General features: G+C 39.6%; 1 protein-coding gene across 9 annotated transcripts in view; it reads right to left on the bottom strand.

Annotated features, from left to right (window-relative positions):
* DMD (dystrophin) overlaps window positions 1-15,119 on the bottom strand; it is a 2,185,421-nt gene that overhangs the window by 343,945 nt on the left and 1,826,357 nt on the right. For all 9 annotated transcript variants that reach the window (XM_078064107.1, XM_078064109.1, XM_078064106.1 and 6 more), the window contains one exon: window positions 5,763-5,919. In XM_078064107.1, the coding sequence (XP_077920233.1) occupies window positions 5,763-5,919 (157 nt within the window). The remainder of the gene's footprint in view (window positions 1-5,762; window positions 5,920-15,119) is intronic.

Here is a 15,119-nt window from a genome sequence, read left to right as displayed (position 1 = left end):
CATTTGTCAACAGCCTCCATGCAATAATGGCTTTCTGTCCACTGTTTTAATAATGTATGTATTGATTACTTCCATCTCAATCTTAACCAGAAAATCTCAGGAAGCTTTGAAGGTGTCCTTAACAGTCTCAAGGGAAGGAATTACAGAGATTTTTAAATTGAAAGATGAAAGCCTAATGACAAACAATTTCATTAGTACAAATGCAAACAAAAAGTCATTACCTACAGTGTTCTTATAATCAAGACCTAATCTCCATTTGGATTTGGGGTCAGACGAAGGGAGTTAAATAAGCTCATGGTTTATTGCAGTTCTCCTTAGAAATTTCCCACTATGATTTGCTCCTTTAAAACTCTCTCTAGGTTAATCACAGAAGTAGACAAGTAATAAATATCACTTTAGTGACTGCTCAAGTAAAACAAAGGAAGTCAGTTTTAAAAATATATCTGGACCAGAATAATACACACTAATTGAAAATGAGTCAGTCTAGTGAGGCAAGTAATGAGGAACCGTAAAAGGCAGGATAATGTATTCCAAAGATATAAAAATTGGTCAGTTTGTATTTGCTAAGGCATATTTGAGCTTTAATTATTTATAACACTTCACCGCATATGGAGCATTATTTTATTAATCAGGCTTGAGAGCCATTCCACTTGGAGCTGTTATGTTGCCCAGCTGGTTTGGGGAACAAAGATCCACCCCCATGGGTGTGAAAATTGCTTGGGGAGTGAGCCTGTAGTCCCTCCCTGCCTGGGTGGACTGTTTCGGAATTTTACCTAAAAGAAAACCATACACCCCTCCATCACAGTGATTGAGAATAATGATTTTTTTTTGCTTTAAGAGTACAAGACATAATGATATTTTGCTATAAAATGTTACCATTAATCTGCAATGATATCCAAAGAAAATATAAATTATAAACATCCTGATTTATAGAAAAGAAAAGTGAAAAATATTTTTCTATAGTTTCCACTTCTGACAGTCTAATGGGTTTTGGATTCCCGCAAAAACCAACAACCAGGGACATTAATAATTTACAACAGACAGTGAGCAGGGGATTTGAAAAAAAAAATGACACACCAAATACACGGGGAGTAAGTTTATGATAAAAAGTGACCCATCTTGATATTAAACATTCTATATCAACAGTATTTGAATCCAGAAACCCACAAAGTGCAAGACAATTTATAAACCTAGGAATGTGGCAATGTAAAACAAGTCTACAAATACAAAATCTGTCAAAGACTAGATCTTGACAGAGTTTTGCCCTGATTATATTTCCTTTCTTTCTTCCTACAGAAGTTCAGAAGATCAGATAAAGAGACCCAGTTTCAAGGATTTTCCTTTGTTCTTCTTGCCAACAGGCACCAAGAGCATTACTAACTAGACAGGCATTCCACTGCAACTCTAAAAGAGCTACTGTATAAATGTGACAAAACTCTGAGTAAACAGGGTGCTAAATTGTTCTCTCATCAACACTTCGGAGTGATGATGTTCTCTGAGGGAGGAAGAGTGTTTTGTGACAAGAATTTTTCTTAAGGATGCAAAGAGAAGCTCGTGAAAACATTGGGCCAGACCACAAGTAAAAACAGTGGGCATCCTGAGGGTTGCTGGAGTGGTGGGGGGTGGGAGGGAGGGGGTGGCTGGGTGATGGACATTGGGGAGGGTATGTGCTATGGTGAGCGCTGTGAATTGTGTAAGACTGTTGAATCATAGACCTGTACCTCTGAAACAGATAATACATTATATGTTAAAAAAAAAAAAAAAAAAAGAAGAAGATAGCAGGAGGGGAAAAATGAAGGGGGGGAAATCGGAGGGGGAGATGAACCATGAGAGACTATGGACTCTGAGAAACAAACTGAGGGTTCTAGAGGGGAGGGGGTGGGGGGATGGGTTAGCCTGGTGATGGGTATTAAAGAGGGCACGTACTGAATGGAGCACTGGGTGTTATACGCAAACTATGAATCATGGAACACTACATCAAGAACTAATGATGTAATGTATGGTGATTAACTAACATAATAAAAAAACCCCAAAAACCAAAAAACCAAAAAACAAACAAACAAAAAAAACAGTGGGCATCAAAACAGCTCTCCCTGGTACACATGGACACTGAGTTGGGAATCAACAGAAAAATCCTGCAGTGAGGAAGGAACTTCCCTCTTTCTTCTTTCTTTCCCTGCCCTTGGTCTCAGTAAACTAAGGAAGAATGAACAAGGTTAAGATCAGATCACTGATTGATTTTCTGCCTTCCTCCTTCCCCTTCTTCCTTAATTCCTTTGTTTCTTTACCTATTTAGTGTCCACCCCGTACTAGGTACCTTATAAAGTGCTGGGTATAAAAATGACAACCCTCTCCCCAAAAGAAGCCTTCTTGGAGCACATGGTTTAGCGAAGATGATTGACATGAATCAAAGATTTACACATATACATGATGACAAAGAATGTTAAGCTGCAGAAGGAAAAGTAGACTGTGTATAAGAGCATGTAGAGGAAGATAGGGTCAAATATGGACAGCAGGGAAAAGCTTCCTTGATGTCTGAGCCAAGATGTAAAAGACTATCAGATGTTAGCCAGGAAATTATGAAGGGGTGTATGTAGGTGGAAGGGGCTTCAGACAGAGGACCAGCATGTTCCAAGCACCAAATGAGAAGAACACAGAAAACTGCAGAAACCAAAAGAAGGAGGCATGGCTAGTGGCCAGAGGGCAAGAAGAAGAGTGGTGAGAAAAGAGAAGGTTGGGGCCCTTGCTGAGGAGTTTGGTCTTTTCTCTACGGAATGGAGAAGCCACTTCAGAGTGCTAAGATAAGGACTGACATAATTCAATGTATGTTTTTACATAAATTACTCTGGCTGAAATGTAGACGGCACTGTAGGGTGGCAAGAGTAGACACAGAAAGGTTAGGATAAATGGTCTTCTGTAACTATGGTGACAACTGCAGTAGACAGAGTCAGGAACTGTTCCGGAGGCAAACTGACCCAGTGATGTATTGGGCTCATCAAGGGAAGGCTTGGTTTGTCATCCTGAAAAGGTGACTATACTGGTCTGCTCCATCGTTGTTTGGACAGGGGACAGTATTTAGTTAGATCTTCCAAGCTTTGGGGTTTTGCAGATGGCAGCCACAAAAAGATAATAAAGCACAGGATCTTAGGGTCTTGGGAAAGAGTTATTAAAATGTTTTATGATTGAATCTAAGTTGGATTCGGAGGGAGGCGAAGATAGAGGAGCAGTGGAACTAACATATAGAACACAGAGTCAAAGAAGGGTAGTCAAAGTCCTGAGAAGTCAAAGAAGGGTAACAAGTACATGGGTATCTGAACAAGCCCACTAGCCAAGTGGGGCTTAATTCATTTCAATCTGGTGCATGTGACCCGTAACTCTAGCATCACCATCTCCCAAAATCATGTTACTGGTCATGGGATTCCTGCGTAAAAGGACTGAGAATAAGTCCTAACATTTTACCACTGCTAGCAAGTAACAAAAGCCAAAAACCAGGGATACTGAGGGACTATTTACGACAAGATGCTGGCTAATAGGGACTGTGAAAATTATTTGGACCGAATTCCTCATCTTCACAGCTGAAGAACAAAGTATCAATCACAATCTAACTTATGGAGGAATGTGACTAGTCTCTCCTGACTTCCAGTGCACTTGTTCAATGATTCATCTTTGGTTTCTAGAATTAGACTAAAATTACACCTTTTGTAGAAATTCTGTCTCATTTCTTTGTATCATATAATGCATTCTATTTAAAGTGCCCTTCTGTCTCAATGAATGCTCTTCTACACATACACCAGAGTGTTTTGACTATTTATTCAAAGTTAGAACGTTTAAAAAATGTCACTATTATATTCCACCTTACCACAGAGCTAATTTAATGTTCCGATTTTATGAAGGGGAATGGCTAAAGAAGAAACTGTCAGTTTCCTTGGCAATTTTTTTCAGAGACTCCTAGATCTTCCCTCATGTTCTCTTCCCTTTGAGTAATCTTCTATATCCTCTTCTCTGGAATAATATAAACCCTTGACTTCTCTTCAAGATGCCACCTTTGGCTGTGTCTCCACAGAGATCTTTCTTTAAGTGTTGAACATATAAAAGTGTTACCATTTTATCAAACTTTTGTAGTTTGTTAGTCATTTCCTTGGTTTGCTATTGATTTCTGTTCTTGTGCCTTTTATTCTCATTTCAAAAACACTTATCAGTATCCAATGTATGCCAGACACTTTGCTAGGTACTAGGGTCTTGGAGGTGAGCAAGACCAAATCTCTGACTTCCCCACTCAGAGCCTAATAGAGAAAACAGAAATATAAGAAAGAGCGAGCGAGTGAGAGAGACACAATTGATCACTGTTAGAGGATGCTAGTGAACAACTTGTTATCTGAAGGCTGGGGAAGTATCCTGCCTATTATATACGAACTGTATACTTGGCCCCCAAATAGGGGATGAATGACTTTTTTTTTTTTTTTCTCACAGAAGTACTCTGGCTAATAAATGAAGATGAAATGATAGAAATAGGCAATGATCACATTGCAACCCCTAGTCATTGATCATGAACAGCTGCCAAAATCACACATGCAAAAGAGAAAACAAGACATGATACACCTCCTGATGATGGAAGAATACACAACCATCTATGAAGCAGTCTTACCAAAAAAGTCAAACCCAAATATGATCACACCTGTTGAACTGTACTGTTCAATATGGCAGCCAGGAGGCACATTGTGCTACCGTGTGCTTGAAATGTGGCCAGTCTGAATTGAGCTGCGCTGTAACCGTACCTTTTTACAGCGTCTGTTGAAATGACAATAGATATTATGGTCCGATAGTTCCCTAAGATGTAATCATTAGAGCAAACTGGATGAAACATACAGGGAAACTGTACGATTTTTGCAACTCACTGTGCCTCTGTAATTATTTTAAAATAAAAGTCTTTACAAAATGTATTTAAGAGACAAATTAACCAAATGCAACATGAGAACCTTATTTCAATTCTTATTTAAACAAAAAAAATGTTAAAACATTTAAGACATGTATGTTAAAAGTGCTGAGATATTTGTTAGAATAAAATTATTGACATTTAAAAAGCGCTATAGTAACCATGTGGTCACTTTGAAAAAGTGGATCTTTATCTTTTGAGATACTTTCTCAATTATTTGTGAATTAAATGATCCATGCCTGATATTTATTTCAAAATAATAGAGGACCGGTAGAGGTCTAGGAGAAGTAAGATTGGCCATGAGCTGGTAATTGTTGAAGTCTTGATGGGTACATGGCCGTTTACTATAGGATTCTGTCCGATTTGGTGTATGTTTTATATTTACCATAATAAAATGTCTTTAAAAATCATTAAAAGAGAAGGGTGACTTCTTAGAGGATATTATTAATGCGGATGCTTTTGACATTTAAAATAACAATGGCTTGGGGGCACCTGGGTGGCTCAGTCATTAAGCATCTGCCTTCAGCTCCGGTCATGATCTCAGGGTCCTGGGATGGAGCCCCGCATCGGGCTCCCGGCTCAGCGGGGAGCCTGCTTCTCCCTCTCCCACTCCCCCGCTCATGTTCACTCTTTTGCTGTCTCTCTGTCAAATAAATAAGTAAATAAATCTTAAAAAAAATAAAATAACAATGGCTTGGATTATTTATATATGACCCCTGGACTAGTAGAGTGAAGATTTCTAGTCAACTTAATTTCAATCAAAACACATTTCAAAACCGTCACTAAAAAATTTGCTCTGTGCAAAGCACTAGTCTTAAAAATGTCCTACCCTGTGCATATCATTCTGCTTCTGAACTGCTGGAAAGTCGCCTCCGATGGGTGCCTGCCGGCTTAACTCATCATCTTTCAGCTGGAGCCATACCAGAAGTTCCTGAAGAGAAAGGTGCAGACGCTTCCACTGGTCAGAACTGGCTTCCAAATGAGACCTGAAAAGCAGCACGAGCAAACTAGGTCAAAATATCTAGAAGGGTGATTAATGAGTCTACCAATCCCACTGAAGGTACGTTGGTTTGGTTCGTTCCACAGTAGACAGACCTATCGTGAACCGTCTAGCAGTCCTCGGTAAAACTGTAGCTGTCTGCTCTTGCGAGCCATATAATGGGGGCGGGGGCGTTTTGATGGCAGTTTTGAGGGTAGACAGTGTTTAGCCATATGTGTGTTTCCTCATGCAGAATTGTGAGACTTTTGGCATGAAACATACACTGGAATGGATTGCTTTTCCACAGTGTTGCAGTCAACGATTCTTAATGTTTCTGGTAGAAAAAAATGGCTCCCGGTGACTAATATAAACCACTCAGTTTTCAAGTGACTCATGCTAGTACTGGAATTCTTCCTGCTTTGAGAAATGGAAAGGTCTCCCCCCACATTTTGACTTTTCCATTTCTGCACTCTGGGCAGCCTCTTCCATTGACTCCTTCCATCTGGCATCTGTTCCTTTCTGCTCTTCTTCCCATATGCTTCTCCTTTTCCTCCACCCTTCTTTATTCGTGTGCACCTGGGATTTGTTTTCACCAAGTCCCAACATTTTCCGCTTTGTTCCCTTTGTGTAAAATGCACCGAGACAACAACTCACGTGGAAAAGTAAAATCAGACATTTGCCTGAAAGCTTCCCCCAAACATGAATAATTTAGGCAGGAGAATGAGTGCTTCACCATCAAGTGTATTTAGAACATGTTAATCCATAGAAGCCATTTAAGAATATACAAATGAATGATCTGTGCTATAAAATCCACATTTCACTTGAGGATGAGAAGCTAAATGAGCCAAATAAGTCATCATCCGGAAAACAAAGAAGAAACGTGGAATGTTAGCAAAGCTCTATCCTCAGGTAAATCAAGAATTATGCTGCATTACTTACATATTATCAGCAATTACTAATTAATTCATAAAACTTAATGCTGCCTAGAACATAAATATAATATAGTCTCTAGTGCTGCAAAGATTGAAGTGCAAAGCACCCAGGTAGAACAACATTTCCCTTTGCTGTTGGGTAACTTAGCCTGACATTTCAAATACGATTCTCCTGCTGGTCTTAGTCAAACGGAATCGCCAAATAGTGCCTATGCGCTGGAATTAAATTGTTCCAAACTTTCCAAGGGATCGTTTTCTTTCTGAAGGATGATACTTCCAAGTCTTTAAAATGTGCAAACATGATGACCCATAAGCTTAAATTCAAAAAATTTATATTAAGGAAGTAACTGGAAAATCATACAAAGATGTACGTAGAAAAATGTTATTTATAGCATCACTTATGATTGACACAAAGTAGAAACAACTTAAATATGCCATACTAGGGAATCAATTACATATATAATGGTGAATTCATACAATGCAATGTTCAAATTCCATGAATCCTACGCACTGTTCAATGTGATGGCATCAGTAAATATTTAGGGATATGGAAGAGATCACCCTGTCAGTTGCTAAGTGAGAAAACAGGTTCCAAAAATGTCTACAGTCTATTTTTCTAAAATGTTCATGTATGTGTATTTGTGTGCACACACTTGACTCTGTACAAAAAAATTCTGAAATGACAACTAGTGTAGCCCTCACAGGTAGATTTAGAGCTGATTTATTCCTTCGGCTTTCTATTCCAAATTGTCAGAACTGTCTTTCTATTATGAGCAATACAAACGTTATGTCCAGAAAAATGGAAGTCATTTCCATCAGAGGAATTAAACTGTTCAAGACTCTACAGGCATTATTATCTAATAAAGGAATCCAGAAATACCATAAATACCACAAATTCAATATAAGAGCACAGACCGCATAGAGCGTAGAGGTCCTTCTTGGCTGCTTCTGTTTCCTCTCTCTTTCACTTATCGCTCTTTCATGATAAGCCCCAGTGAGAATTCCCTATGCAAGATGTTAGCTGTTTAATGGCACGTAATGCCTACTGGTTACAGGGATTCCCTGGGGTGTCTGGAATTTGCAGCGTGGTCCCCTCGAGGGTGAGTGAGGATGTCAAGCGGGGTGTGTGGGAAGGTAGGCAGAGAGGCACAGTCCAGATGTGGATAAGCAGCGCATGGGAGAAGAGGCTCGGGTTAAATAAAGAACCTTTGAGCGCTGGTACGTCCCCATGAGGCCTTGGGAGTAGAGAGAGCAAAAGGTAAGGAAGAATGTAGAGATGCCTAATGCTTGGCCTCCCTCTCTCTGGTGGAGGAAACAAAATAGCCCTGTGGTGGAGAGGTCTGGAGGAGGATAAAGATGCAGAAAGGCAGGCTGCCCACGGTGAGGCGTCCAGCTGCAGCTTTGCTCACACAGGGCACTGCTACAACCCTGGCTCCAGATCAAATGGGGTTGACGAATCATTACCGGGTCAATGAAACCCTTTGTGTCCCCAAGAGGAAAACATGGCTCTGAGACCCAGGGAATTCAGTTCTAAAGGAGCTAAGAGCAACTTCAGGGCAGGAGACTGGGAGATTGTTAAGAGCCAGGGAGGCAGGACAGTCCAGAGAGTTAATAGAAGAGCAGAAGAAGGACCCGGGACCTCAGGTGACAAAAGGCTCTCACGAACCTAGAGTATGGAGTTAGGCAACATTTAGGAATGTTTGATCACCTTAACTCCATATCAAATGACTGTTTCTTTTCCTTGCTAACGCATGAGAGTGGTGACAAGAATGGAAGCAAAAGGCTCACAAAGGACAAGGGATACTGGGTAAGGGTGGGAGAGGAAAAAGGCAGCCAGATAATGGCTTCTGATTGAAATCCACACTTACAAAGATATGCAGTCCGAAGCCCTGGTTCTCAAACTTCAGGGGGCATAAGAACCCTGCGAATGGCTTGTGTTAGGTACAGACTCCCAGGTTCTGCCTCCAGGCTTCCTGTACTTTTAACAAGAACCCTCACAACTCAGCAGGGGAACTCCAGGACCGTTCTTTAAGAAAGAATTTCTTGAAGTATTTCCTGTATGCCCTAAACATCACTGGTCGGTCTCCACAGAGCAAAGGTGGCATTTGTCAAGGACATGATTTTGAAGGTGATCTAAATGTAATAAAACACCAAGAGCTCAGAAAACATTTTCCTTGGCTACACGAAGCTTGTGAAGTGTCTTCAAGACACATTTCTAATGCAATTGTTGGAAGGAGCTGCCCTATTTTGATTTTCAAGATCTTATACCAAATATTTCTAAATGATTAACCTATGTTTGTGTTGGGAATGTCTCTCGGGAAAACGTTTCTTTCTATTTGTAATGACTCTTTCATTTTTCCCCCTCCTGGTTTTATCATAGGCCCTTAGGGCTGGAAGGAATCTCATGAGATTTTTGTTCAACCCTCTTGTTTTGCATATGTGGGAGCTGGGATGCAAACGTTTAAATACAGGGCCGAGGTACATAACTTGAGCTGTCCTATTTAGTTAGACATGGGAAATGGAAGCTGCAGACTTTCCTTATGTGAGGAAATCCCCAACCTTCGTGGTTTTCAGCAAATGCTTTGGTTCCCTGAGCAAAAAGCCTTCCTACTGATTGGCAAATAGACTCTATTTACCCCTACCTGCTCAATGGAAAATAGACGCGGAGGTTTGAAGGGGCATACTTAGCTCCTATCCATTTTCTATTAATCTTTATTAATGAAGAAAAGAGCTGAGGGGCTACTAGCTTTTAACAAGGCAAGCGTTGATCTTTAATAAGCAGATAATGTCTACAATTTATAAGGCTGAGGTAAAACGCAGAACCTCTAGGTGTGTCGGGATACAATGCTTGTCTTTAAGGAACTCTTCAGTGTCAGGGTGCTAAGAATTATAGGGGCTGCTGAAGTGATTATTAGTTCTCTAGACACAGATATTTCAAGTATGATTGGGTTGATGCCTAGTTTGAAATCCTTAATAAAACTTTACTCTGAAAGGCATGTATTCTTAAAGCAAAATGTGTTACATTGAATTCCTTTTTCACTGTGACTCCTTTTATAAAACTAATGATGCCCTCCTGTGTATCTTGCGTACCCTTGTATAATAAGATAGCACTTAAGCATATAGAAAGAGAAGGTAAGAATGCAGAAGTAATAAGGAATCATAGACATAAAATGGGAGCTTTGGGGGCTTTAAATAAAGAGAGGGAATTAAACTCAAAGAGAAGTAAACTTTTTTTTTTTTTGGTCCAGCTGGGCCATGAACTCCAACTTTCAAACATAATTAACATTCCAAGAGTAAGAGAAAGGAGGTCAGAAATAGTCAATGTCTAAGTTGCATTTTTTCTTCCTCAAAAGTAGAAAGACTGTGCCTCCTTTTGCTCTTTGTTTATTCCCCATCATAGAAAAACCTCTAAGCTATTCTAACTTCTTTTTTTAAATTTTATTACGTTAATCACCATACATTACATCATTAGTTTTTGATGTAGTGATCCATGATTCATTGTTTGCGTATAACACCCAGTGCTCCATTCAGTATGTGCCCTCCTTAATACCCATCACCAGGCTAACCCAACCCCCACCTCCTCCCCTCTAGAACCCTCAGTTGGTTTCTCAGAGTCCATAGTCTTTCATGGTTTGTCTCCCCCTCTGATTCCCGCCCCCATTTTTCCCTTCCTACTAGCTATTCTAAGTTCTAATACTGATTACTCTCTAAGAGTTTTATTGCTGTTGTGGACTATATCATGTTGGTATTCTTGACTCTCAAATTAGCATTCAGAATTCCATAAAAGTGAGTATTGGCATATAACATTTACAAGTTTTTCTCCCAAGTATAAAAACCTCACGGAATGTAAATTTTGCTGAAATTATGTTGACAACACATGTGCTTCTCATAGTTAATAGTATATACAATAATCTGGAAAATATAATCTGGTGACAGATTGAATTGAAATCTGCATACATATTTCTTATGGAAAAAATTCACTAGGCTGATTCCCAAATTATTAATATTTTCAAAATTAAAATGCAAGATTGTGGAAATGGAATATTTTAGAATGAGAAACACTTTCTTTGATCGCAATTCTGATGTTGGATAATGTCATCAATAACTCTGCGTGTGTGTGTGTGTGAATGTGCACATGCATGTATGTATGCATGCAAGTAAAAATTTTTTACTTTATTTTTCTCCCACCTAAAACAATTAGTGTTTTGTTTTGTTCGGTGGCACTCAACTCTCACTGAGTATTTACTTCTCCTTCTACCTCTTGGACACAATGCGATGTGATAATGCATATGGAACAGATGGCATATACTTTCCTTGAACTAAATTATGAGATGGTACTATACAATTTAAATTAAAGGATTCTTTTCTCTCCAAGACATCTTATTTACTTTTTCTTACACCGTATCTTTGAACTTAATCAGTGCCATTTCAATATCAGGAAACCAATGTAGAAAATTTCAATAATTTGCCTAGATTCATAAAAAGTAACTGCAGAATTAAAAATAATAGGTTGGTAGACTTGCTAGGGAAATTGAAGAGACCGCCCATGTCTCTGGTCAAATCTAATCATTTCAGTCAGGGAGAATATTGTAGTCTGAAGCAGTTAAGCGATGTGCTCAAGATCCTATGCTAGGCAGTTAGTAACAGAGGCAGGAGAGAAAGTAGGTCGCCCAAATACTGGTCCAAGACTCCTTCTACTCTACCTCACTGACTCATTTAGAGCTTGGATAGATTAGCCAGACAGAAAGTCAATAAGGAAACGGTGGCTTTGAATGACACATTAGACCAGATGGCCTTAAAAGATACATACAGAACATTCTACCCCAAAACAGCAGAATACACATTCTTTTCAAGTGCACATGGAACACTCTCCAGGATAGATCATGTGATAACCCACAAAACAAGTTTCAAAAAATTTCAGAAGACTGAAATCGTATCAAACATTTTTTCTGACCACAACAGGATGAAACTAGAAATCAATCACAAGAAAACAACTGCAAGAAACACAAACACGTGCAGGCTAAGCAACGTGCTACTAAACAACCAATAGGTCTATGAAAAAGTCAAAGAGGAAGCCAAGAAATACCTGAAGGCAAATGAAAATGAAAACACAGTGGTCCAAGACCCTTGGGATGCAGCGAAAGCAGTTCTAAGAGGGAAGTTTATAGCGATACAGGCCTACCTCAAGCAGCATGAACAAGCTCAAATAAATAATTTAATCTTACTCCTAAAGGAAGTAGAAGAACAAAGCCCAAAGTCAGTAGAAGATAGGAAATAATAAAGATCAGAGCAGAAGTAAATGAAATAAGAGACTTAAAAATAATACAAAATATCAATGAGACTAAGAGCTGGTTTTTTGAAAGGATAAACAAAATATACAAGCCTTGAGTCAGACTCATCAAGCACGAAAAGAAGGAGGAGTCACTATTTACCTGGCTGGAGAGATACTATGATCACAAAAAAAGGAGGACTTGAATAAAATCAGAAATAAAAGAGGAGCTACTATGGACATCACAGAAATACAAAGGATTGATTATAAAAGATTACAAATTATATGCCAACAAATGGGACAACCTAGAAGAAACAAATGAATTCCTAGAAACATACAGTCCTCTGAGACTGAATCAAGAAGAAATAGAAAACGTGAACAGACCGATTCCTAGCAATGAAACTGAATCGGTCATCAAAAAACTCCCAACAGACAAAAGTCCAGGACCAGACACAGGTGATTCCTACCAAATATTTAGAGAAGGGTTAATACCTATCCTTCTCAAAGTATTCCCCTGAAATAGTAGAGCTTGGAGTTTTTTATTTATCTAATTTAGCTGGAGGCAGCAAGCACAGCCCTCTGAAACAACTCATGAATACTTAAAGGAACGTGCCATCCAGGGTAAATGAGAATAGTACAGGGAAGATCTCAAAGTGAAGGAACAGTCAGAGAGGAAAAGATTCAGTGTGGGATTTGGGTGAAAAGGTGAAGGCTGAGAGGAGGGATGGAGTTCCAAGTGTGAGGACCAGCAAATGTACATACTCACACAGGCGAGTGAGAAAACCGGTGGAGAGCAGCAATGGGGTTAAAAAACAGAATCTCCTCGGCTCAGAGAATCCATGCCGGGGAACGATTAGATTGCTGCTCGGCAAGGGAGGAACTGGGAGGCAGAGGAAGAACAGGAAAGAGAAGGGATTATCAGGGTCTTATCAGGTGGAGAGTAGAGGGGCCACTAGATTCTGATAACTACACATCAATTTCATAAGAGCAATGATTTTTCTCTTGCCTGTTTTGTTCAGTTGTATCCTCAGTGCCTAGAAGAGTGCCAAGTACACAGTAAAGACTCAGTAAATATTTGTGGAATGAAAAGAATAAATGAACAAATGAGTAAAATATGGTCACCGACAAGACTGAAGCTCTTGAGCAAGGGAATAATGAGCTAGAAATGTCCAAGGAAGAATAGTTTTGTAACTGTGTTATGGATGATATCAATGCATAAAGGAACATAGACAAATCTATCAATATAAAACGACATGATGGAGACTTAGGTAAGAATCATAATCACAGGCCGAGAAAAGACATAGGGCAGAAGGAAAATAAATGGAGGGAAAGGGACATAATATGGACTTGGAACTGGAAGCACAAGGATACCTCTTATAAGCCAACAGAATGCAAAGGGATACTTCAAAATCATTTGGATTCCAAACAGGTGATGGGGATTAAGGAGGGCACTTGTCCTGATGAGCGCCGGGTGATGGATGGAAGCGTTGAATCACTAAATGTTACACCTGAAACTAATATTACACTGTCCCATTAACTACCTGGAATTTCAATAAAAACTTAAAAAAATGGACACCTGTGTAATTAAGTACTGATGTTTCTATACTTTGAAATAGAAAAATGGCTTCAGAATCCCTTTTAAGACAACAAACCAACTGGCATCCTTTGTAGGATGATGTGTAATAGCCTGGGCAAACACAGGGCTGTTTCTCTGGGCTATCTTTGCAACTAGTTTTTGGTCGTGGTGACTTTTCACTATAAAATAAGGCTGATGGAGGAACTGACCAGACTCACAGAGCCAGCTTCTAAGCGTCATGAATGGTTCTGTGTCTAACGCTTCCGGGGTCCAGCTCTCCTGCCTCATCACCATCACAAATCGCTGCCTGTACTGGGCTGCTTTCAGCCGAAGCCTGCCATTCAGTCCAGACTGACAGATATCCTTATTTCAACAACGTGTCAGGAAAGAGACTGAAGCACTCTGATGTGAAGAATTATTTCTTTGTTTTGTTTTGTTTTGTTTTTTTGGTAAGTGAGTGCTTATAACACAAAGGGTATTATGAGAGAGATCTAGTTAGAAGCTGAAACTGTTGATCGGAATATTTAAATCCCGGAATTTGCAGCACCTTAGATAAGCCAAGGTAACTGTTTTCTACTTGATTAACGACAGCAAGAATTAAACTGCAGGGGCTAGCATATGGGAAACTGCTGAGAAGGAAGAGCCCATATTTTGGCTGACGGGCTGTTTGCCGCTTTCGATTCCCCTTTCATTTCATCAAGTTCACATGAAGGAGAAGAAAGGCACTGAGTGATGTGCAGAACAGTTAGAGCACCTTTCTTTTTTCTTCCCTGCGAAAAAGAATAACTTTCTTCTCTTTTACTTTACCCGCCAATATCTTTCCCATTTCACACGTCTCATTCCTTTTTAACGACAGAGGTTATGAAAGTGGCCTTTTGTCATTATGCATACTGACCTCTCTTCGAGTTTAAGCCATGGGAAGCGAATGGAGTCTCGCTGCCTTTGAAAATGCCACTGCCCATTGTCCCCAACGCATCCTCAACACATCGGTACAAATGTCATGGACCAAACACGGAGATAAAAATGAGCGTCTTGGAAGCTGGGGTGCAAACTTGAGAGGAAAACCTTATAGGTAAAAAAAAAAAAAATCCTTTCCTACTCTTAGAAATATCTGTCTCTCTGCCATCCTTTCACTTAGTATGTATTTATATGTCAAAGTTAGGTGAGTCTTACCTTTTCCTTTCTGCTTTATACTCTACAGGATAATATGATGGTTAAAAGCCCAGACCCTGGAGCCGGACTCCCTGTATTCAATCTCGGATCTGCCACTTACTAACTAAATGACCTTAGGAAAATTATTTAGCCCCTCTGTACCTCACTTTCTTTAAATATAAAGACAGAATAATAACAGAGCCTATCATGTAGGGCTGCTGAGAGCATGAAATGGGTCAAGAAATATAAAGTGCCCAGGGCATGTAAGGATATGTGAT

The sequence above is a fragment of the Halichoerus grypus genome, chromosome X (assembly GCF_964656455.1).
Source record: "Halichoerus grypus chromosome X, mHalGry1.hap1.1, whole genome shotgun sequence".
In the NCBI taxonomy this organism is placed as follows: domain Eukaryota; kingdom Metazoa; phylum Chordata; class Mammalia; order Carnivora; family Phocidae; genus Halichoerus; species Halichoerus grypus.
Note: the sequence above shows the minus strand (reverse complement) of the source record. Positions and strands in the feature narration are given on the sequence as shown.